The sequence below is a fragment of the Numenius arquata genome, chromosome 5 (genome assembly GCF_964106895.1).
Source record: "Numenius arquata chromosome 5, bNumArq3.hap1.1, whole genome shotgun sequence".
Lineage (NCBI taxonomy): Eukaryota > Metazoa > Chordata > Aves > Charadriiformes > Scolopacidae > Numenius > Numenius arquata.
The window spans coordinates 48,028,993-48,050,116 of record NC_133580.1 but is presented as its reverse complement, the minus strand read 5'-3'; the positions used below and the strand labels follow the sequence as shown (position 1 = coordinate 48,050,116).

Genomic DNA, 21,124 nt, shown 5'->3' with positions numbered 1-21,124 from the left:
AGGATGCTATTTGGGGAGGGGTGCAGGTTTGGGAGGGATGCTGGTCTGGGGAGGTAGCTGTTTTGGGAAGGATGCTGGTTTAGAAGATGCTGGTCTGGGTGGGATGCTCATTCAGAAGATGCTGGTTCAGGGAGGGATGCTGCTTTGGAGGATGCTGGTTCGGGGAGGGATACCAGCTTAGGAGGGGTACTGGTTTGAATGATGCTGGTCTGGGAGGGACACTGGAGGGGAGCGATGGGGTCAGGGCTGGGGGGAAGGACTCTGGGGTGCACAGAGACAAGGGGCTCATCCGCAGCACTGGAGCACAGAACACCAGGGTGTAGAGCAGGACCCTGCCACAACCTGGCCCCAAAGGGGCCCATCGTTGCCGCCCGTCACTCACCTGCTCCACCTCTTTTTCTCCAAGAAAAAAGAAGGCAGAGAAACCAGTGGCAGAGCGGAAAAGGAAAATGCATCCTTGGGGCTGGCTGGCATTGACCCTCACGTTGGCACCCAGCGGGTCCCACCTGCTCTGAGATCCAGCACGCTCATATCACTGATGGGCTGTTGGAAATATTGGTATGGGGCAAACAGCAGCAAAAATACCTCCCTGCCCCATTCAGCCATGAATATTCCTGCTGGTCCCAGATCCCTTTCCAGCAATGCTGAGGGTGGCTTCAGCAATGTGAAATTAATATGTAGAGGGAAATCAGGTGCCTAACGAGCACCTGCTGCCCCTCCCCCCAAAACACTGGGGCTGGCACACAGCAATTAGGAGGGGCTCATTTGGGAGTGCTGGGCGGGATGGGAGTGGGCAATTGGGGGGGTGGGTGGTGCCACCACCTGTTGTCAAGCCTCTGGGGTGATTTCCTACTCAGCCCATCCTGAACTCATCTTCATCAAAGATGGGGAATTGAGGCAGGGAACCATAAAAATCAGCCTGGGATTTACTTGGGGTGGCTGGAGTGTGGCTTCCCCCCCCACCCTCGTTAGCATCCCTTTTCTGCCAGATCAGCGACCCAAACTGGCTCAGCTGAGGTTGGAACGAGGGGGGTGGTGGTACCCTGGGTGGTCCTGCTGAAATTCACCCTGGCAAAATCAAAATGCTTTTAAAAGAAGTGGACATTACTGGGCTTTGGAGGCACCAGCAAGGAGGGGGATGAACCCGAGAGCATTGCTTCACAGTCCAGAGGAAACTGAGGTACGCAGGGGTAAGGAGAAGCATCTATTTTTGGGGCGATGGTTGCCAAGCTGGGGGTCCCAGCCTGTGCCTGTCTCCTGTCCTGTGATTTTGGAGGGATCCATCAACCTGGGGGAGTGACTGTCCTGGGTTTTGGGGGGGTTCTCGGGCTTTTTGATGGGTAAAATGAGGGTGATTCCGTCTCTGAGAAGGGTGGAGGTTACCGCAGCCCCTGATTTAGGTCTCCCTGGGACCAAGGGATCATCGAGTTCCCAAATTTGCCCTGTGCCCACCACCAGAAATGCTGAATCACCCATGTGGGGCAGCCGTGGGCAGCTTTAATGACCAATATTATTAGTACCAGCCACATTTCCCCATCCAAACTCATCCCTTCACAGCAGGAGCCGAAACCCACTTGCGTTGTAGGGCTGAGGAGGATGCAAAAGCCCTCGGCTGGGACAACTTTTCTTTAAAAGAAACCCAAATGTCAGCTCTAAATTGGGTGTTACACGCTCATGCTCCATCTCTTCATTACTGTATCGTAAAATTACATTAGCCGGGAATGATCTGCATTCAAATGACTCTGTGTCTGGAATGATAACGCGGGAATATGAGATTAAAATGTAATTATGCTCTTTAAAGTCAAGGAAGGTTAATAAAATGTTTTTCCAAGTTGCAGAGGCTCCGCAGCCATAACACAGAATCACTTACAGGAATCAAGGGGAGGATGAGGTGGAAAAGAGAAGACAGGGGGAGGCAAAAAATGTGTAGAAAACATAAAAAGGGCGTTTGGGGGATGAAAATATTGGAGTCACCTGGGGTGAGTCATGGGGGAACTGATCTCAGGATGATGGGGCTGGGCAGATCCAGCTGGGAGTGTCCTTGCTGGGCAGTGGGGCTCACTGGTACCTGGCCACAGCCCTGGGGTGACGCTGAGGCCCCCAACCCTCATCCAGCGCCTGCCTGATGCTTTGGGGCTACTCGAATCTGTGCTCCAAATCCCCCAACATCAGCCACAGGGTCCCTTCTCTGAGTCCCCAGCACTGGATTTGCTCTGCCACGTCCCTGCTCTTCCTGGGGCCCCAGAGGAGCCCCCTTCATTAGTGCTGATCTCCTAACGACATGCGAGGCGGGTGATGTGGGCGCCGCGGCATTAATCAGCAGCGTTAGCTGCCTGCTATCTATAACCCAGCTCGCGGAGGAAAGCCCCAAAGGCCTGCCACAGGGTGGGGAGTGGGCAGCATCCTCAAATCCACCCCCTCCTCCCCCCGGCAGTTCTGCTGCTCAGCCGAAATATGGCCGCAGCTCTTCCTAGACATCAGCAAAGGGGCTGGGTGGCTGCTGGAGAGGCTCAGCCACGGAGCTTCACTGCTTGGGCCCTCCCCAATCGCTTTTCACATCAGGGAATAACCTGGATGATGGGAAAGGGGGTGTCCGGCAGTGACCCCCAAGGCTCCTGCTGCGTTTTGCATGTAAACAGCCCTCTGGCTACACCTGTAGCTTTAAAGCATCATTACTGCACAGAAATTGCGATTTTCAAATCCCTGAGTGATCACACCCTTGTGCATGGTCAGGGCAAACCACAAGTATGTTTTCCCCATCCTTTGTTAACAGCGGGAGCTTCGTTAGCTTTGAAACCTCCACTGAGGTTCCTAAGAGCCCCTCCAGAGGCAGGAGAGAGGATGGAGGTTGTGGTGCTCCACCACAGCCCATGCTGCCCGACACAGAGGTCAAGGTGACAAAGTTTAATCAGAATAAGTTAGAGGACACCGGGTACCATGTGGAAAACTGGAGTTTCACCAAGTTGTGCATTTCTCTGCCTTTGCCTGTGGCTGGGGAGGAATGCAGCTCACAGCAGAGAAGGAGAGACTTTATTTAAAACAGGTTCCTCCTGCGCTGGCAGTAGAAAGCAGGTCAGGCTGCCAAAGGAGCACTCCCATCTCCTGTCCGGGTGAACTAATGCTCCTCAAATGGGCCTGTCTTCACGGCATTTAGCGGCAGTTGCTTCTCCCCCAGCCTGTCACAAGCCTTTCAGCCGGTCGCCGTGAACTTGCGACTGACAGGAGTTAATGGCTGGAGGCTGATGGGGTGGGGGAACCCGCACCTCCTGGCTGAGCACAGCACCTTCGTTTTTTCCTGTCATGGTTAAAGATGCTCCTCTGCTTCCATGACAAGATGGACAGTAGCTTTGATGCTCGTTTAAAGGTGGCAGAGGAGCCAATGTCAAGATCTGCCAGGGCACTGCCTTTATCATTTGCCCGTCCAAATCCATCCTGCTGGGATGCAGACGTCACATCAGGAGGTCGCTGACCAGCAAGGGCTGGATTTGTCCTCCTAAAAGCTCTTGAAGGAGACCGTTAGAGGAAATTGCTCAGGCCTTCTATCAAAGGCCATTCCCCACCTCCTGAAGAGAAGACAGGCTCGGTGCTGGCAAATAAATTGCTTGTGGCATCTGCCCATTCTGCATGGGAGCTTATGGGGAATTGCTCTGTGTCCTGGCAGAAGACCACACGGGAAGTCCTGGCTACATGTCACGCACCACCAAGCCCATCTTCCTGAGGTGAAGAGGTCTCTGCTGCCCACAGAGGTTTTGGTGCCCAGCTTGTTTGCAAGGGGAGCGATCAGGAGGTCTCACACCAGGCTGGGGGTATGTGGTCCCTCCCAAAGAGGTGGGAGCAGAGGAAAATTCATCCCTTCTCCATCCCTGCGTCAGCAAGAGGGGACACAGGAGTCGAAACTTGCCACCAAAGGGTCCTACAGGGTCAAGAAGAAACAGGGTGGATGAAGGCTCTGAGAAACCTGATACAACATGGAGATGAGCTCTCCTCTGAGCAGGGGTTGGACCGGATCTCCCCCTGTGCCACCCCTTCCAGCCTCTGCTCCATCAAGCTCCATGCCTGTGCCTCCCTGGAGAAGGGAGAAAGGGACCCTTGAGAGACAACTCGCCTTCAACCCCAGCCCCCAGTCACTGCCCACCAGCAGGATATCACGAGAAGCTTTTGGGCAGGAGAGATGCTTAGCTGAGACAGTGGCTTTGGGTTTTGCCAGAGGTGATGGAGCTTTGTTAGCACCAGAGAAGACCGAGATGGCTGTGGGGAGCTCCTACGGCAGCGATTGCTCCCCGGAGATGTGGGGCGGAGGAGGTGCGAGAGCTGAATCATCCCGGGATGGTTCACTACAAACGTGACAACACCAGAGTTAAGAGGATTTTTTGCTGCCTCTGAGTTGTGGGATTTTTAGGATTTTTTTTTTTTTTTTTTTTTTTCCTATTTTCTAACTGTTTATAATTTAAAGATGAGGGACTTCCTATTTTTGCTATAGATGGAGATGGATTATAAACTCCCACTGACGCAGACGAGGAGCAAGATCAGTTCAGGGCTGATACAAAGCTGTGCTTCAGGTGCTCGATGAGCCCGCTATTTCCCGTCACCGCGAACATTACGGGTTGCTCAGCAAGTAGGTGCCTTTTAAGAGAGAATAAAGGTATTACATGCAAAGGTGAGTTGAGTCAGCTGGAGGCTCATTACCCCAGAGAAACTGCCGCAGAACATAAGTGAGGAATGTCTGCTCCGAGGAGAGAAATTACCAATTAAGTGACAACAGCAGGGGGTTATACAGGTGACAAAACCCTTTGCTGTCACCTTACCCTCAACACATCCAGGACATGCTGGAGACAGAATGTTATCTGAGTGATTTTCCTTCTGGCTTTTTTCTGAACAGCTCTTTGAAGACCAGACCTCCTTGGGTCTAGGTATCCGAGTCTGAACCCTGTGACGGTCCACGCAGCTGCTGTGACAACACCCCTAAAATCCACAGGTCTGCCGATCCTTTGTGTCAACTTGCTTAGCTTTTTCCAGCCCATTTATTCAGTACTCTGCAAAGAGATTCACTCCACGAAATCATTAAGAAGCACAATGAGACCAATTACGAGTCAGAAAGAGAACCTGACTTTAAACATAATTTTATTAAGGCTTAAATGTCTATCAGCCAGACGGGAGCTGGTCCAGTCACACGACAAAAACCGAGAGTGACGTTTGGTGTAACGCGATGGCTTTTCTGCGAGAGTCCGTACGAGCAGGATGAGATTGCTGCTGGTTACTCACGCACTAACCATGACCTCTCTTCGTGACTGGACTCCGGGATGAAGGAGGTGCTCCTGCAGCACAAAGAGGGTACCGCAGGGAAGAGGGGAGTGAGGTGGGGAAGGGCAGACATCAGGTAGCTTGCATGTTCTCAATCACAGGGACTTCGCCTGGTCCACGGCCGAATGGCTGCTCGTCAAATACGTAAATGGTTTTAACTCACAGGGAAGCTAAACTCACAGTCCAAAAGGCACCTATGCTAAACCATGGAGCCACTGGGATGGTGGTAAGAGGGCGGGGGCGACAGGTGGAAATCAGTTCTGTATAAATACATATTCCTTGTTAAAGAAGCTATGGCTTTTATTATCCTCAGATCGCTCTGCTCTGGTGCGATGCTCTAACCCCCCACCCCCCACTACTCTGTAAGCACAAGAAGACCTAGTCCTCTCCACCGTTACGGGTGCTCATCTGGCAAGCTCTCCAAAGGCCTTTGTCCTCCTACGGATCGATACGGACACGGGGAACAGCAGCGGCTCCTTCTTCTCGTCCTCCCGGCAGGCTCCGGCAGCCGAGGGCTCAGAAGTGAACCCTCCTGACGTCGTGCGTGGCGGCCGCCCTCTTACAGCTCCCACACAGTATCGACGACAGAGACTTCTGCTTCTCGGCCAAGCATGGGCGGCACATGAGGTGGCCGCAGGAAAGCTGGTAAACGGGCTCCGTTTTGAAATAAGAGGAGAAGGTTTTGCCGCAGGAAGCGCATCCTTGTGTCTGGCTGCTCCTGCCATGCTCTGCAAAGGTGAGAGGAGAAGCGGCTTGGTGGGGGAGAAGGAGGGGGTGACAAGTCCACACTGTGCCACCCTTTACGTGCCCAATCCTGCCTAGGAGCAGAGGGCCCCCCTTTCTGCAGGTGTACGGCACAGCCGTAGGCACTTGTGGCTCAGGACCGTGGCCCCTGTTCTCTATCACTGCCGTAAGGAAAGGGAATGGCCTGGCTTCTGGGGCAGGTTGTGCTCAGACGGGGTTGGATCACATCAGCAATTGCACCATCAGGCTTTTAATTGAGGACAGATGACTACAAAGGGCTTTTCGCTTTTACTGAGACTGAATCGGCCTCCCTTCTGCTTTTCCCATGAATTAAAATCGCCGATTCCTAAGTGGAACGCTTTAGGTATCACTTTGCATTCCTGTCACACACCACCTATCAAGGGCTACTCAGTCAACTCTTAAACAGCAGCAATTTTAAAGGGGACAGGAAAAAGCTTAATAGCTTAATGTCACTGCGAAACAGCAAAAGCTATTCAGAGAGAGAGCGCCACTGGGAGCTGCACAGCCTCAGCCTGTTCTCAGGGTCACTTGGTCCCCCTGAGCCCCCTTCTCTGCCACAAGCAGATCCTCGCTCAGGGGAAGAGGAGGAGGAAGGCAGCAGTTAGGGCACCGGCCTGGGGAGGGACACATGAAGGTTCAATGATTCTCTGCACCCCGAAGAAATAATTTTGGGAATGCATACACAGAGGGCTTGGCACGTCTAGCTGACAGGTGGGATGAAAACTGTGAGGACTCAACAGCCTGGCCTCTATATATTCAAATCTGACAGGATTCTGGGCGCACACTTGGCTGGTCGGCCTGTGACCTTGCTACCATTACCTGTTACACCTCTCCAGCTGCCTCTCCGCACCAGACTCATTCCCCATCCACGTGGCAACTCCCCAGCTTGCTCTGTGCAAGCCCCTCGGCCCAAACCGCAGAGCTCTGGGAGCAGCCGAAGCCCCGACGCGGGGCGAGCTCTCAGTCTGACCTGCCCTGGTGCAGGCTGGGCCGAGCGCTGCGTCTCAGCGCAACGTATCCAGGGCTGTCCTTGAGCAGTGCAGACAAACAACAGCCAACACCACGGGGAAATCACAACACCCGTGCTGAAGTCTGCTCTGTCTGTGGACATGGACCACATACCTCACTTTCTAGGGGTCAACAAGGTCTCATCTGCCTCACTGGGAGAATAAACCATTAAAACTGCTGAGATACAAAAGGAGTAGTTAGGGATTGTTACATAAAGCTTGCTGGGAGACAATATAATATTTTTATGTTGAATATATAATCTTTTGGGGTCTGAAGAGGCACAGAAAGATGCTGAGCAGCAGCAAAACCCTCCCTGGTAACCCATTCCCAGTTCTCCTCTCCTCTCTCACTCCCAAAGGCGAAGCAGAGGCGCCCGTTGCTTACCGAGGATGGTGCCTGCGCTCCAGGAACTGCTGCAGCCCCCCTCGCTCTGCGCCTGCTGCTGGCTTTTCATCAGCTTGGCCGTAAACGAGGGCATGGAGCTGAGCGCCGAGTTCAAGGCAGTGTCCAAACTCTCCGACAGTTTTTGCTCATGAGAGACCAGATCTGCAACGAAAACCACAAGCTCGAGAAGCGGATGCCGGGAAAAAGCAAGCTGTCAATGCACAACAGAAATGCTGCTCTGCCTCTGAACCTTTGGGACAACACTCAGGATTTTAGGAGCTCCGCCGCTTGTTTTGTCAAGAGGTCTCTTTCCCCCACCGAGGTGCCAGGATGGGGGTGTAGTGCCTCATCTCCTTTGGGGCCTAAAGATAAAAAGCCCTAGGGACTACTGTCAGACACCTGTGTCACGCCCCAGTGCCAACGAACATTCAGGTGCCGGCTTATACCTGCAGGTCCAAAAATGGCCAAAATGCCAAATGATCCAGAAACACATTTCTCTCAAAAACCTCAGGCAGCTCCCTCAGCCTGCTCCGAGGGTCCCAGCCCAGTGCTCCCAGGCTTGCTTTGTGCAGCTAACTGGGAACATTTAAGTCACTAGCAAAATCTGGGCATTCTCTTTTTTCTCTCTGTCCTAGCTCTAAGACAAGGGATAAAGCCAAAGGCACAGGGTTGGACCCTTCCCTGCAGTGTTTTGTCCAATGCCGAAGGCGTTAATTAAGACTATGCATTAAGAGAATGATGTCTGCATCACTAATTCTGTTAAACCCATCTCCCAAAGGAAGAGCTTTGAATTAGTGCTGCACATTTGCTACAGCAATCAAGGCTGATGAAATACTGAAGCATGAGCTTCCTGGGATGAGAATTGTGTACAGGCACAGCTCCCGCGGGAGCTCCAAGACCCCACAGGACAGTCCACGCCTCTGCAGTGAAAATAACTAGTGATTCCTCCTAAAACACAGAATGAGCTCTAGACTGAGACCTCAGAGCAGAAATGTGTGATCTGACTTCCTGCTCTTTCTGGTATCACCAAACGTCAATTATTTTCAACCAAATCTTTAAAGAATCTCTAAATCTTTAAAGACCACCTAAGTTTCTTGCTTAAAACATTTTTGGGCAATTTTGGGAGAAAGCTGATGGGAGAGAAAGGTACCAGCAGGCAGGAGTAGCAATGAGAAGCTGTGGGCCACATTTTGATGTGTCACAGACCACTCGTTTAGCGAACACAAGAAAACTTGACTTACCTGCCTAGAGAGAGAGCCCTTACATGACCAGAAGACACCTGTGCACCGTGTATTTATACCGTCCTACTCAGACCAGACTGCTACCAACAGACAGCCTCAGACGCTGCTGCTGTCTTGAAGCCCATCTAAATATGAGACTGTTAAAGATGTCTCCCTCCCTCCTCCCAGCTTATGTTCACCTTCCTCCTCCAGTGGGATTATGACCTAAAGCAGGAACTCAGTTTAACTGTAGCAAATGTGTTGCTGTATGAAGTACAGTTATATCCACATAACAATTGCACCGACAGCAACTCCAAAACATTTCAGGAATTCCTGTGCCAACAAGGGAGAAAGAAAACATGGCAAAATAGATGTGGATTCAGGCAAAAGATCTAGCGTGGAGTCAAGAGGAGCAATTGCCCACAAGCCAAGCTCTTCACCACAGACTGGAAGTTGAAGGTCCTAGTCACTAGAGAATAAACCACAAGAGGGAACAGATTTTGGGGAGAGAGGGTTGAATCTCCTTGGTATTTAAACCACAGATCACCTTTGCTTTCTAAGGACTGTCACCTCCTCACCAGTCCAGCCCACCCCAGCACTTGAATGCTGCTGGATGGGAGCTGCTGGACCTACAAGGAGTATCCTACACTCCTGCTCCCAGTGCTCGGTGGGTCCAAAGGTCTGTCAGCACTGCTGCAACACTGCCTTGGCTGCTTGGTGAGCAGCTGTGGCACGTCTGGGGACCAAGGTGGGTGAAAGCACTCAGCCTTTCGGGGAATTTATCTCAGGGTTGCAGGTCTGGACTGTTTTTCTGCCTGCTGGAGCTTATGCCCAGCGACACTGCTCCCAGATTGCTGAGAAAAGCAAGGACAAAAGGAAACCAGTGGCCATTTCCTTCCCCTGTAGGCACAAGTCACATTCCTTGTCTAATATCTCTATCTGTTTTTCTGCTTTAACTAACTGCAAACCCAGTGCAAGTCTCTCCCAGCCTGTGCTGTCCTCTTCTTCCTGCTCTGAAGGCAGCACTGCCTGCAATTCCCTTCCTGCTGTTTGTTCCCTGCCCTCATGCTGCTGCACCGAGATTAGTGTAGACAGGAGGCTGTGCAGTGACATGCTGCCCAAGCTCAGCCTCTGCACAGCAAGAGCAGCCCTGTGAGAAGGCAAGCAGCCAGCGTGTCCTGGGGACACAATCTGTGCAATGACGCTGAGCGTGCAGGGAACCAGCTGCACCAAGAGTCCCCCAGCCAGTGCCTGGCTAGGGAAATCCAGGAGCAGGATTAGTGTCCCATTCCCACTTTCCTCCCCACCTCACTCCTTGTGGTAAGATCCACACCAGCCAGGACTCCCTGTGCCATCACCACCAGACGTTTCCTTTCCTGCTGCTGAATGTTTTCTTGCTGATGCAAGAAGATATTGGATAGCTGGGATAATAGATCACCCATGATAAAGAAACTTCAAACCAGCACACTTTGAGAAAAACACTGTCTCCACATGGACAGTGGCTTGAAAGCAAAGAGAAGAAAAATACAAACTAAAAGGGAAATTCGGTGACCTGAGCAAACAAGAGGGCTGTGAAACAGACTGCATGGGTAACACAGTGGGAACGATGAGCATAGAGATGAGAAAAAGTGAAACAGAATGGGAGCAAACACCATCCAGGATGGCAGGTTGTGCTGAGGAGAGGGGAGGTGAATGAGACGATGACCTGGACTTCCATGATATCCATCAACTGCAAAATACAACGGCCTTAAAGCTTTCTAGAGGTGGGGCGGGAATCTGTACTGGAGTCTCCTGACATGAAAACCTGACCTCAGGCCATCGAGACACTCAAGAAACACAAATGACTTAGGGAGCCATGATACCTGTCGAACAGTCCATGTGGATCAAATGCGAGTCATTGTCAGTTTTCATTTTTTTAGCACTGTTCTCTGAGGTAGACGTGACAAGTAAGTTTGTAGAAGAAAAATAGGGAGGCTGCACAGAGCTCTGATCCATACAGTCCATTTTCCTTTTCAGAGAAGACATTGTTATGGAAGAAGGTACGAGCATTTCCGAGGCATGAGCCCTCCCGAGCAGGTTGGTGCCAGGGATGCTGTGCTGTAAGAGGAAGTGGTCTATCCTGGCCTTGAGGGTAGGGTGAGGTAGGGGCTGTGAGTGCTGGCTGAAGGCCACCCCAGTGAAAGGATCGCTGGGTACCCTGCCCCAAGACGCCTCACTCCGGTTGCATTTTTCCAGGGTAGTCTGGTCGATCACCTTGCCGGAGGGCAGGAGCATGGGGAAGGTCATTATCTCCAAAGTGATGGGGTCCAGGAATTCTTCGGGGATGTCTTGGACAACATCCACCAGCTTGTGGAGGGTCTGCTGTTCGCTGTCATTGGCACTGAAGGGCACGCAGTCGCTCTCCATCGGTGTCCAGAGCTCTGGCTTGAGGCTGCCGACATCCTGGGTGAAGAACTGGGAGGCCACCTGAAAGACGCCCTCGATCACCTCCTGTGGGCACGATTTGGCAGGCTGCGCCCACACCTCCAGCCTCTTAATGCAAGGCAGGCCGCCTCCGGCCACATGGGTGATGCAGATTTTTAAGTGTGACACATTGCTCAGGGAGGCAGGCCCTTTGTTCCAGAGGTCTTGAGATGCAGAGCCAGGGTAGGAGAAGACATTTTCCATCTGATGGAAGGGAGGCCTCGGCTTGAAGCCTCTGTGGCCGAACGTCACTTTGCTTTGATTTTTCAAGACAGCTTTGCCCACCAGTGTGAAAGTGTCTTTGTCTGACACAGGCTGACCGGCCAGACCTGAGAATTGACCCTCAGGGCTCTGCCAAGAGGTTTTATTGCATGAGGTAGAGGTGTAAACTTCGAGCCCAGAGAAGGTTTGGTATCCCCCAGACGAGACATCGATATTAATCCTGCAGATCTCAATGTTGAAAGGAAAAGAGATGGTGACATGGACTGGAGGTTTGATAAAGTACTCGCTGCGGAAACCACGATTTCTCCTGGCAAGGTCTTCGGAGATCAGATTCTCCACTTCGTAACCATCAGCAGAAATCTGTATTTCAAGAGAAAAATGGATTTAAATTGAAGCAAGAAAATAAAAGGAAACTAATTTCACAAGCACGTACGTAGATTTGCAAGATGACATCAACTAGGAACAACAGCTGTGGTTTCACGTGCAGCTGAGACAACACGGGAGATCTCTGCTGCTGAGGCAGAGCAGACCCACTCCCACCCTCCTCCAGCCACATGGTCCCATCCACTTATCTGCATCCTGTCACCTGGCCAGCCATTTGCAGAGCTGATTTAACCTGCTAAAGGAGCGGAAAATTATGGAGGGTTTGTGTTTTTGGCTGGGTCAGTGAACTAAATCAAGTGGGACAGCGTGGCTGGGAGCAGAGCATGTGTGCAGGGGGGAGACAGGAGCCTTCTCTTTCAACAGAGGTGAAACATTATGTCAGTCTGTCCTGCCATGTGGAGATGGATCTGTATGCATCTGAATCACCCAGGTAAAGGATCCCAGAGAAACCTCCAGAGGGCAGCTAGCCAACTGACTTCTCCTGCTCTGAGGATCCACTCTACCCATCCCTGAGGAAGATCCCTCTACCCAAGCTGGGTCTCGCCCTTTGTCTCCTAGAACACGCCATCTCACCCTGTAATCTGCTCCTGGACAGACTGGCTCTATGCATTTCTTCTCCTGGAAGCCCTGAGGCCTAAAAAGTCTGTAGCACTCACTAAATGAATAGATAACAGCCAGGAATATCTATTTATTCCACCTGCTTATTATGGTCACTCTACACCCTCCTGATCACATCACACCAAACCTTGGTAGCATGGCTGGGTCTCTGAGCACACCACCTGCATTGCTATTTTTACAGAACAATACTGAAAAATCCAAGGTTGTCTTGGATTTTGGAGTGTGAGCTAGTGGGGAGACTTACAATTAAAAAACAGCTTTGAATTAAAACCGAGTTAGTTTCTTAGAGATTCTGATGATGCTGGGTGAAAATGTAACTACTTGTAGAGCAGAGTAACTTCAGCAAACCTTGTCAAGAGCTGCATATTCTACTAGACAAAGGGAAAGCTGAAATATCGCAGGGAAAAAAGCATCTCAAGTCAAAACATGCACACCTGTCAGCATATAACATTGTTTTGTTTTGAGATCCTGCAAAATTAGGGCTTTTCTCCTCCAATACTTAGTGTGTGCCACATCAGAGCCATCACATGAGGTTACAGAGTGTTCTAACACTACCTAGCAGAGATTGACCAAAGTGTAGACAGGATAAAAGAAATTTTGAACAGTAACTCGTGGGGAATTTCTCAATACTGATTTTGCAAAGTGCTAAGCCTTCAGCTCCACTTTATCTTTTCACGAGTTGCAGATCCTGAACACCCAGACATGGGTTCTCTTGGTGTTTGCACATCAGTGACTCTCACGCCCGAATTACAAAAGTGGAAGGGGATCCAGGAGCCCAGATTCCCAAGATCAGTTCACAAAACCTCCTTGCTGGGAATGACAGGAGACTGGTGAGCTTGAAAGAGAAAGCTGTGGGCAAACCTACCCAAATCACAACCCTCCCACATCACTGGAATGTGATTTTAACCAACAAAAATGCTCTTGGCTTTGCAGAGAAAAAGCCTCCCGTTTACCTGCATCTGTCCTCAGTGCTTCTGCTGCCAGTGGACATACACAGCCTCCCAGGTTAAAATCCCTCCCTGAACCAGCCAGACCACACAAAATGATGGGAGTTTGCTGTGAGTTGCCTTTGCTTTGTTTTCTCAGGTAAGTCTGGCATGGCCAGTCAAAAATCAGTCTTCCAGAAACACTGCTAATTATCACAGACGAGCAGCGAACAAGTCCTCCCCAGCCCCAACCAGTCCAGCGTGCCACCCTCCATCCCCCCAGCTCCCTACCCTCTCCCCCATCATTATTTTACCTTGTTGCAGTGAATTCTAGGCTTGAACTGTGGGAGACAGACGTTTATTACCATCTTGGCAGTTGGAGACAGCTCACTTTCTGAGCATCAGATTCAGCTTGTTAAAAAAAAAGGCAAAATAAAGACAATGAACACCAGTGAAGAGTGAAAGGGTCTCATGTTTTGGAGCCTGTATGCATTACAAGCTCAGTAGTTCCTAAAATGGAACTCAGATCTGAGTCCAGGAGGTAAAGCCAGTATCAATCCCAATGACTGTGGTGGACAGTTGGCACTGAGAGAAAAAACTGCATTAATATTAATTAGTGAACCCCTGGACAAACATCAAAGAGAAAACAGCTACTTTAACTAAAAAGTCTTACCTATGGATAGACTAGCAATTAGGTCTGAAAGTTTATCAAAGATGCAGGAGGTTTTATAGATACAGTAAAGCATCAGAGTATCACATGAGGTTGTCAAAGGAATCGGTGTGAGCTCTCAGCAGCCTCAGCTGGATCTGGAGGACATGGGATGCTCTGTGATCCAACCGGGGCACTCAGCACCGCAGACCCTCGCGGCTCCAAGGCGGAAAGAGCCAGTGCCCATTCCCACCGTGTGGCCTTGAGCTGTCTGTTTTGTCTCCGTGCCTGGTTCCCCCCCTCCACTAGGTCTACCCACTGCCTTCAGCAGCTTGAGGCAGGACCTGCCTGAGCTCTTGGACAACACCGAACACAACAAGCTCAGACAGGGCCTCTCAGGACAAGGGTAACACCAGTCAGCACTAAGAGCTGCCACAAGAGAAATGTTTCTTGAGGGCTTCGGGAGCCTCAGATGTAAGCTAAGATTAAACACAAATATTAATAATCAGTATTTAATAGCTCCAAGGGAGCAGAGGGCATTTAATAGCTCTAACACCGACCCAGCTGATTTTTCTGACAATGTTCATTAAAGAAACTCAAGTGAACGCACCTTCTTTTCCATTGAAAAAAATATGACTCAAATTGGTTATATCAGATGCCTTTTAAGAATGAAATTATCTGTGAGGTAAGAGTTTTAACCTTACATTAACCTTAGTTTTAATATGTCATTGCCTTGGGCAACCTTGCAAATCAGGAACCCACCGCTGTCTTCAAGAACAAGCATCCCTTTAATGATTTTCAACTGAAGCTGTTAGTTCAGCCAAAATGAAATTGGCCTTCTGGGGGCACGTCAGTCCGGCTGCTGAAATGCAGAGCGTTAACGAGCTTGTTTCGCCTGCCTGCTAAGTGTGGGGGTACAGCCCGCTCTGCCTGCCATCGAGAGCAACAGTCTGAAAAGAGAAATGAGGTATCCGAGTACAAATCCCACATGTAAAAATCAACACAACAGAAGCCAAGCGTGCAGAGAGCAGAGCTTGGAGGTTACAATGCCAATGCTTGATCAAAGCAGGTGTAAACCTAAAGAGAGCTGTAGTGGGCCAGATGAGCACTTACAGACCAGTATTTGGTCTGACAGCCATCAGGAGCAATTCCTGCTCCTCAACAGGGAACGCAGGAACAAGGGAAGCTCAAACCAACGCTCCTCCAGCACTACTTTCTTGGCTTTCGGAGCCTGAGAGGCTTTGAGCACAGGGCTGCCAGTGAGGAACTGTTCAAACAAGCTTTTGAACTGGTCTGACTTTTGGCACCCACATCTTGTGGGAGTAAGACTGTCGGTTTAACTACAGGCTGTGTGACAAAAACTACCCATTTTGGTTTGTTTTGAACCTGTTGCCTGGTAAATCAGCTTGGTCGTCAGTGCTGGTATTACAAAAAATGGCAAATCAACTCTCTCTGCTCTTTTTCTTGGAATGACTCAAGATTCGCCCTCTGTTCTATTTCTCCTCGCATCTATTTCCTGGGCTGAAGACTTCTCCATTCCCACCTGACCAGACTGGTGCATTTAGCAAATCTCGGTGAGACCTTCTCTGAATGACGGTGAGCGGGGAGAGGCACCTTCACCTCAGCATCCCTGCAAACTCAGCGCTTTAAGAACTCACTTCTCATGAGCTGCTGTCTACCGAGATCCTGCCTATGGCGGGTGCCAAATTCTCCCATGGACCTTGTGGTCATGCAGCCTCCTCTTTCGTAGTGCTGCCTCGTGACAGGCAAATCATGGATGTGTGCAAGCCATTCCTCAGGAAAAACTCACGTCTTCTTCCAAGCCTAAGGCTGTTATGGAGGTTGCGTCCGTCCTAAATCTTCATCCTTCTCTACCATGTTTTTAATAATCTGTGCAATTAGGTCTGGTTAATTACAAACAATTTATTCTCTCACTAAACTTGCTGTCTTTCAATTCAGTTGCGCCTTGCTCTGTGGCACGAGGAGCTACGTATGTATATATTGGTATATTCTATAGGATTTTCTCTTACCTGTTTATGACCCTGACAGACTTAAACAGCTCAGGCTAATTTTTCAAGGTTCAACATCTCAGTACGAAGACGCATTATTCTGCATGTCCAAGTCACTGCTCTTTCCTCTTCTGAAAAGCTCTCCTGCACTCTTGCTTCACAGCAAAAGCTGGTCACTGAGTTGCTTTTACCCACAGCGTTTTTTTTACTCTTTCCATGAAAACGCAACTCAGAAGACAGACAGTGGGGATGAAGGGACAGACTAAATGAAAAACTGGAAAGAGACTGGGACTAAGCTTCGGTGTAAAGAAGGAAAGCGAGAACTGGCTGGACACACAGTGATACGAAATTAAAGGGTCTGGCTGAGGTAAAAGAAGCAGGCTTGGAACAAGAATCAGCAGGGACAGGCAAAAGCAGGTGAGAGAGATCAGAGGAGCAGCCAGGATCAGATGAGGTTAGTAAACCCAAGACCCCTCTAGCAAAGAGCCTGGGCTAAAGAAAGAGCTGGGGAAATGCAGACTGTGAAAATCCCTGGAAAAAGAATGGGACAAGGCAGCAGATATGGCTTCCTAAGGCTACTGCTGCCATTGCACCCCAAACTTGTGTGGAGATTTCCTGTACTAGTGACAGCTCACACGGCTGTGGCACAAAGGAGCTTCTGAATTTATGAACGTTTTAAAAATACAACACCCACAAAACTGAATTACAAGTCGTTACTTGTCAAAACAAACAACTCAAAGATCACAAAGGACTCAGAGGCTGTGAAGTGCCATCAGGATGTTAGACAACTGTCCATCTCTCTTGAGCGTGTGCCTTCCCTAAGGTAAATGAAGATCCTCTGACTTGAGGCAGTGAAATGCAGACCTGAAGGACTGTACTCTGTACTTTTCTATGCCAGCAAAATCCTCTGTGGTCTTGGACAAGTAATTTAAAACCAGGCTTTCTGGAGCTAGTCATTAAGTGCCTTCCTGGTGTCCTTGTCCCATGGTCCTACATACGACTAAGGAGCTGCTGCAATAAGGAATGTGTATAGTGGACATTGAACTGAGGTGCTCCATAACACTGAGTATTACAGGGAGAAGAAAAAACTAGCCCAGACATTTTAAACCAGGCAGCCAAAATGAGCTAACATACAATATTTGTCTTGGGACAGCAACCTGCTTACCGCCACCTCTCCTCCCCATCCTCCACATCAGTATACCTTGAAACACCACACTGCAAAACAGCCAGAACAGCTTGGCTGCCTTTGCAAGTGGGAATGAGTTTCACCTGCTACTCCCTGTGAAATAATCCCTGCAACTCTGGTTAGATTCAGGGCCCGCCCTGTGCAGCTCAGGAAAAATACCTCCTCCGGAGAGAATCACCACCTGCAAGTTCAGGAAGAAGCCAGCAACTCTGCCCTCAGAACAGCCTGCAGAAATCAGACCCCAGGCCGCATCCTGAGCAGGAAAATAACACGGTGAGCCACCTGACAGAGGGTGAAACCAACAGCCTCCACAGCAGATGTTTGCACTCTAGTTTGCACAGGACTTGTTACCCAGGAAGGGGAATCGCCTTGAGGTGGCTCTGCCATCCCCATTGAGCAGCAGACATTATCAACAGGGTCAACAGGATGCAAACCCTCCCTGCCAGGCATTGCTGAGAGCTGAACATGAAATTAATGTCTCAGGGTCAGAGCACCCCAACCCTCAGCCCCAGCTTCCATCTCACCACCCAGCTTTTGTGATCTCTCCTGCTCATACACAGCTCCGAAAGGAGAAACCCAGACTGCGTGCCCACCAGCCCGACCTCAATAGTGATGGAAACAATAAGGAAACACCTATGTGTGTTGCTGGCACCCAGGTCAGCTTCATGACTAAAACCCGTCCCAATTCTCTCCCAGATATCACTGTTCTGCTCTCAGTGTCACCAAATCCATCCACTTTCATTTAGGGCGGAGAAAAAAGTAATCACAGAGAAAAATGAATAGGACAGGAGTTTTTATTTGTCATGGAAGCATTTGAGGATCTATGTACCAAAGGAGAGCATGGGACACATGACTGTCAGCAGAGCAGAATTGACTAACATAGCAAAGCAGCCTGAGCACACAGAGCACCTGCCAAAAACTTAACCAACACTCTGAGACCATCTTAATTGGAAAGAGAGATGCATATGGGAGGCTCTGTCAGCCTCTGAGCAAGCACTACACCCGACTAGCCAGCCCTGCTAAGCAGCGCTGGGTCGAACACTTTGTAATGGAGGTAGCTCAGTTTCTCCAAACGTGTGCGTTTGAGCAGAGGAAACCATTCCCAGAAGGGAAGCTCAACCACCACATACCCCAGCTGCCACAGCTGCCGCCGTTTCAGACAGTGCAGCCCCAAGAGCCGCTTGGAGCAGTAGCAGTAGTGGTTTCGGTTGGACACCTGAATAGCCAGTTTCACCTCCTGAGGCTGCCCATTCAGTGTAAGAGATGGGGGGGCTTCAAGACAGCACCCCAATTTAGGCTCAACTTGCAATCTGGCATCTGCAATAAGAGCTCCACCTGAAAGCACAGCACGATCCCCCACGCATGGAGTTTGTACTTCTTCTCCTCTCTCCTGACCCAGAGTCCTGGCTTCATTTTCCGATTCCACAGGAGACTGGTTATTAGATCTGCCTTTTATAAGCTGAGTCATTAAGTCATCTGTTAGACTAACTCCAATGTCTTTTAGTTTCTTATCTGCAACAGGGTCTTTTAAGTTGAAAGGGATGGGATGCCCATCCATGGCCAAATGAACCTCCAGATCACTCGATCTTGTGTGAGGCAGGATCATGTGGCTCTTCACATACTCGGGGCCACCTAACATGCTCTCGAGAAGAGATGTGGCTTCCACAATTTCAGGCCTGACATAGATTTCCTGTTCTGCAAAATTCAAAATCATCTCGGTAACCTCTTCATAAAACTGAGGTGGAAGGCGATTCCCTTGGTAGCTTGGGCACTCAATTTCAACACTCTTACCAAGCGTGAACAGGTCCTTTTTGAGCTCATATTTACTACTTCTTGTTTTCTTGACAAACTCATGCCTCAAAGCATAGTCTATCAGCTCCTCTGGGAAGCGTTTGACAAATGCCAGGCCAAGCAAACCAGTAAGGAGATGTTCTGGAAACTTCCTAAATTCATGGAGTTTTCTATGCATCTGCTCTATCAGGCTGGAGTAAAACTCTTCCTCGTTTGGAGGTTCATAGTCCAGACATCCAAATGACCACAAGAACTTGGCAGCATCTTTGCTTCGGCAGTAAGTCACCTTAGAAGGCAAAGACATGGCTACAGCAGCCATAATGCCTTCGTCAAAGTAGTGTAGGGATGAACAGGTAAGAGTGATGTGCATGATGCCTTGGATGTTTGTTGTAGGAATCCGAGCGGGAATAACCTTCCCAAGTTCCTTCATGACAGGTAAGTGGTCCATGCGAGTATAGCGGAGCATTTTAAGCACATTCACCAAAGCATAAGTGCTCATGTCTTCCATCTGCAGGGAGACTCTGTCTGCAATTTTCCTCATGACGTGGTCAGAGATACCACTGAGGGACTTGAAGAGCCCTAAGCAGATAGCACCCATCTCCTCCAAGGTGAAGGAGTCCAAGTACTTCAAAATCATGCTCTCCATCTTCTGCGTCAAGTCCACAGGTGACCTCCGGCCTTCACCTATGATATAAACGAGCTGAACAAACTGGGGCAAAGTGAGGTCTTTCCAGTGCATGTTGGCATAACTGAACAAAATGCTCAGGTAGGAAGACACACTACGCTCCAGACAGCGCCAGTAATCAGCCACCAGCAGCAGCTGGTCCAGGTTCATGTCCCACACCCGCCTGCAGAATTCATTCTCGCACGCGTTCAGCAGAGGGTGGGTGGATGGAACAGCCAAACGAACACAAGCCTTTAAAATATCAATGAGATCTGAAGTACTGAACAACCTGATGCTTTTGACAGCACGACGACACAGTATATTAAACCTGATTTCGGATACCAATGCTGCATGTTTTTCCACCGGCAAACGACTCAGTTTGCGAAAATAATCTGTGATAGTTCCTGGGCTCTGGCTGCCCTTGCATATGGCCACGCTGTGTAAAATCAAGTCACCTTCTTCTAAAGGAAGGGTCTCTATTGGCTCAAACCTGTCATAGCTGAGAGATCTGTATTCAGGTCTCCCCTTCTGAAACATGCGAGGGTCCTCCTTGGAGTCATGCATCTCTTTTTTATCCTTTTCTGCTTCCTCCTTGGTTTGTGCCGCAGAGAGCTGTGCTGAGATGGTTTGCTCGAGTGGTTTGGACTTGGGCTTTGGCAGGGCATTTCTGACGGGTGGCAAAGCTTGAGAAGAGGCGGGTACCGACTGTATGCTGAACCTGTGCGGTGCCAGTGCTGGTGAAAGTGTCACCGAGAGCCTGGCCACTGTTCCTAGCAGCGTGCTGCTGAGAGGCAGCTCTGCTTTTGGCATAAGCAGATGGATTATACGATACTCTGTAGTCCAGTGGATTCAGCAACTGGATTGTAGCCGCAGATTCGGTTCCAGTGTAGGCTGTTTCTGGGTTCTCTTCCTTGTTTTGCTTACTTTTGTTGCTTCTGCTCTCGGCCTTGCACTTGGCTGTAGTCGAAAATGCAGTCACCCTGCTCAGTCTTGGAAATCTTCGGCATATTAGCACTGTAGCCATGGATCACAATTTACTGGGGTCAGAATTGCTTCCAGGTACTGAAAAAAGGGCAGACGAAGAATGAGTGGCTTCCACCTAACATGAAGCACTTTTTAAACTATCCTTTACGCTACCGAAGTGAGGCGATGCCAGTGTTTCCCCTCGCCAGGACAGCTGCTTCCCTGCAAAGCCATAAGGCAGCCGCCATCGAACATCACCTCATGCAAAAGCGGTCCAAGACAAGCACCCAGGTGACCTCACACACCCGAAGTTGGGGTACACAGCAGTCGGGTACTACCTGCTACTCAGTAGCTACGAGTAACCTGGCAGAGACTGTGGGAGTTAAGGAGAAAGTCATCTCTTTTTCAAGAGACCCCACTGCTTTTCTTTCATTCTAAACAATGAAAACATAGTTTTGCAGTAGAGCTGCAGCTTCAATAGACTTTCTGTATTCAAACAGTGCATTCTGCTGCTTTGGTCACCACAATCTGAAATACCAACCATCACCCGAGAAGTTGTCAAAATATGCAG

The 21,124-nt window shown here is 49.8% G+C and overlaps 2 protein-coding genes across 2 annotated transcripts; both read right to left on the bottom strand.

Moving 5' to 3' along the window:
• Positions 1-5,085: 5,085 nt before the first annotated feature.
• On the bottom strand, positions 5,086-13,702 carry UBOX5 (U-box domain containing 5). The gene is made up of 4 exons (XM_074147783.1): positions 13,606-13,702; positions 10,541-11,723; positions 7,459-7,620; positions 5,086-6,029 (listed from the first exon to the last, which is right to left on the bottom strand). Exons 1-4 carry the CDS (start codon positions 13,657-13,659, stop codon positions 5,818-5,820), a joined length of 1,611 nt encoding a protein of 536 aa, XP_074003884.1. The 5' UTR covers positions 13,660-13,702; the 3' UTR covers positions 5,086-5,817.
• Positions 13,703-17,918: 4,216 nt separating this feature from the next.
• Positions 17,919-20,614, bottom strand: FASTKD5 (FAST kinase domains 5). Its single transcript, XM_074147782.1, is given in 2 exon segments — positions 17,919-20,292; positions 20,294-20,614. Coding segments are annotated over 2 exon segments (2,472 nt in total). The 3' UTR covers positions 17,919-18,141.
• Positions 20,615-21,124: the final 510 nt, after the last annotated feature.